This window comes from Cyprinodon variegatus, unplaced genomic scaffold (genome assembly GCF_000732505.1).
Source record: "Cyprinodon variegatus isolate N-32 unplaced genomic scaffold, C_variegatus-1.0 Scaffold41, whole genome shotgun sequence".
NCBI lineage: Eukaryota > Metazoa > Chordata > Actinopteri > Cyprinodontiformes > Cyprinodontidae > Cyprinodon > Cyprinodon variegatus.
Window position 1 is genome coordinate 1,887,322 of NW_015150494.1, and position 1,555 is coordinate 1,888,876.

Below are 1,555 nucleotides of genomic sequence, written 5' to 3' on the forward strand. Positions count from 1 at the left end.
GAATTCTGAGATTGAAGTCTGAATTCTGAGATTGAAGTCTGAATTCTGAGAAAAAAGTCAGAAATCTAAAATTGAAGTCAGAATTCTGAGAAAAAAGTCAGAATTCTGAGATTGAAGTCAGAATTTTGAGAAAAATGGCAGAATTCTGAGATGTAAGTCGGAATTATGAGAAAAAAAGTCATAATTCTGCGAAAAAAAAAGTGTGGAATTCTGAGAAAAAAGTGGGAATTCTGACTTTTTTCTCAAATACTGAAATAAAATTTAAAAATCAGTTAACTTGTTTAACTTTTTCAGTGGCCCTAATCCTCTTCCGTAGTTTTCTTCTTTTGTTTCTCTACAATCATAATAAGATCAGAGTTTTAAAGGGGAGATAAAACATATAAATTGAGCTGCAGTGGGCGATCACTGTCAGAAGGTTTCTAAATCAAATTCTTTCCACAGGCCCCTCTAGGAAGTCACACAAAGTATTGCGAGAGGTTTCATCATCTTGTACTCATGGTTGATAATGCAATGTGTTTTTGCAGATGCATGAGACTGAGCAGTGGCTGAAACTTCATCCTTACCTGATAGTCAAGTAGCCTGACAATATTCTCATGTCTGAGTTCCTAGAAGAAGTTTAAAATACACTGTTGTTGATAAACATTCAGCAGAGGACACTCAGAGATGAATGCATAACATCAGGAAAATACATTACCTTTAGTATTTTGATTTCTTTCCCCAGCAAAGCCTGGGATTTGGAAAGGTTTTTCTTGTTGATGCACTTTACAGCAACTTCTAAGTCATGTTTCTAGAAAAAAAAAACAAAATAAGGCAAAAACTGTACATAGAATGATAGAGATAATAGCTTATCTGAATTTGCCAGATGGGAAAGTTACCTCTTTATGTCTGCCTTTGAACACAACAGCAAAGGCACCGTGACCAATCAAGTCTTTCCTGTTGAACTCAAACTTCCCAACAGACTCCATGGAGATCAGCAGACAAGTAGACAGTTATGTTTATCAGAGAAGCTTGGAGAGGATGACTTTGCAGCTCAAGCAGACAGTCGCCACAACACGGACTCATGTCATGGGTGAAAAATGCCTCCTCAACATTGCTTAAGCTTCATAGCGGTGCTCGTCAATAACATGAAGTCTAACCATAAACAACAGCAGGATAAAATGCAGGAAGTCTCCTCCGCTTCTCTCGGTAGGAAGTCGCTTTAATGCCGCCTGTCTGTATGTTCATTTGTATTTAAACACTGAGCTCAAACATTGTTGTGCCTCTCACCTCTCCAACCATCTGGCTCTACGATGCGCATGCGCAAACACACGAAGAGGGTTTGATTGTGGTGCTTTCATGACCAGCTCGTAAAATTCTACATTTCAAGTTAAATTTAGCTCTCCTTTATTGAGGAAAAAAAAAATTGTCAAACTTTTTTTTTTTTTAAAAAACCACAAGCGTATACAGGACATTAAAATGGCTCTTGGTGCTGAAATTTAATTTGAATGTTTATAATTTGATTAGTTTGTAAACACACATTTAATGTGTCCTGAAACCATAATAACATCTCCTTTTT

At 36.7% G+C, this 1,555-nt stretch overlaps 1 protein-coding gene across 2 annotated transcripts in view; it reads right to left on the reverse strand.

The window, feature by feature from the left end:
- Nucleotides 1-1,274, reverse strand: part of ulk1 (unc-51 like autophagy activating kinase 1) — a 23,190-nt gene extending 21,916 nt beyond the window's left edge. For both annotated transcript variants that reach the window (XM_015370019.1, XM_015370018.1), the window contains exons 1-3: nt 876-1,274; nt 695-787; nt 564-605 (exon numbers count right to left, since the gene is read on the reverse strand). In XM_015370019.1, the coding sequence (XP_015225505.1) occupies nt 564-605; nt 695-787; nt 876-965 (225 nt within the window). In that variant the 5' untranslated portion in view covers nt 966-1,274. The remainder of the gene's footprint in view (nt 1-563; nt 606-694; nt 788-875) is intronic.
- Between the last annotated feature and the right edge of the window lie 281 nt (nt 1,275-1,555).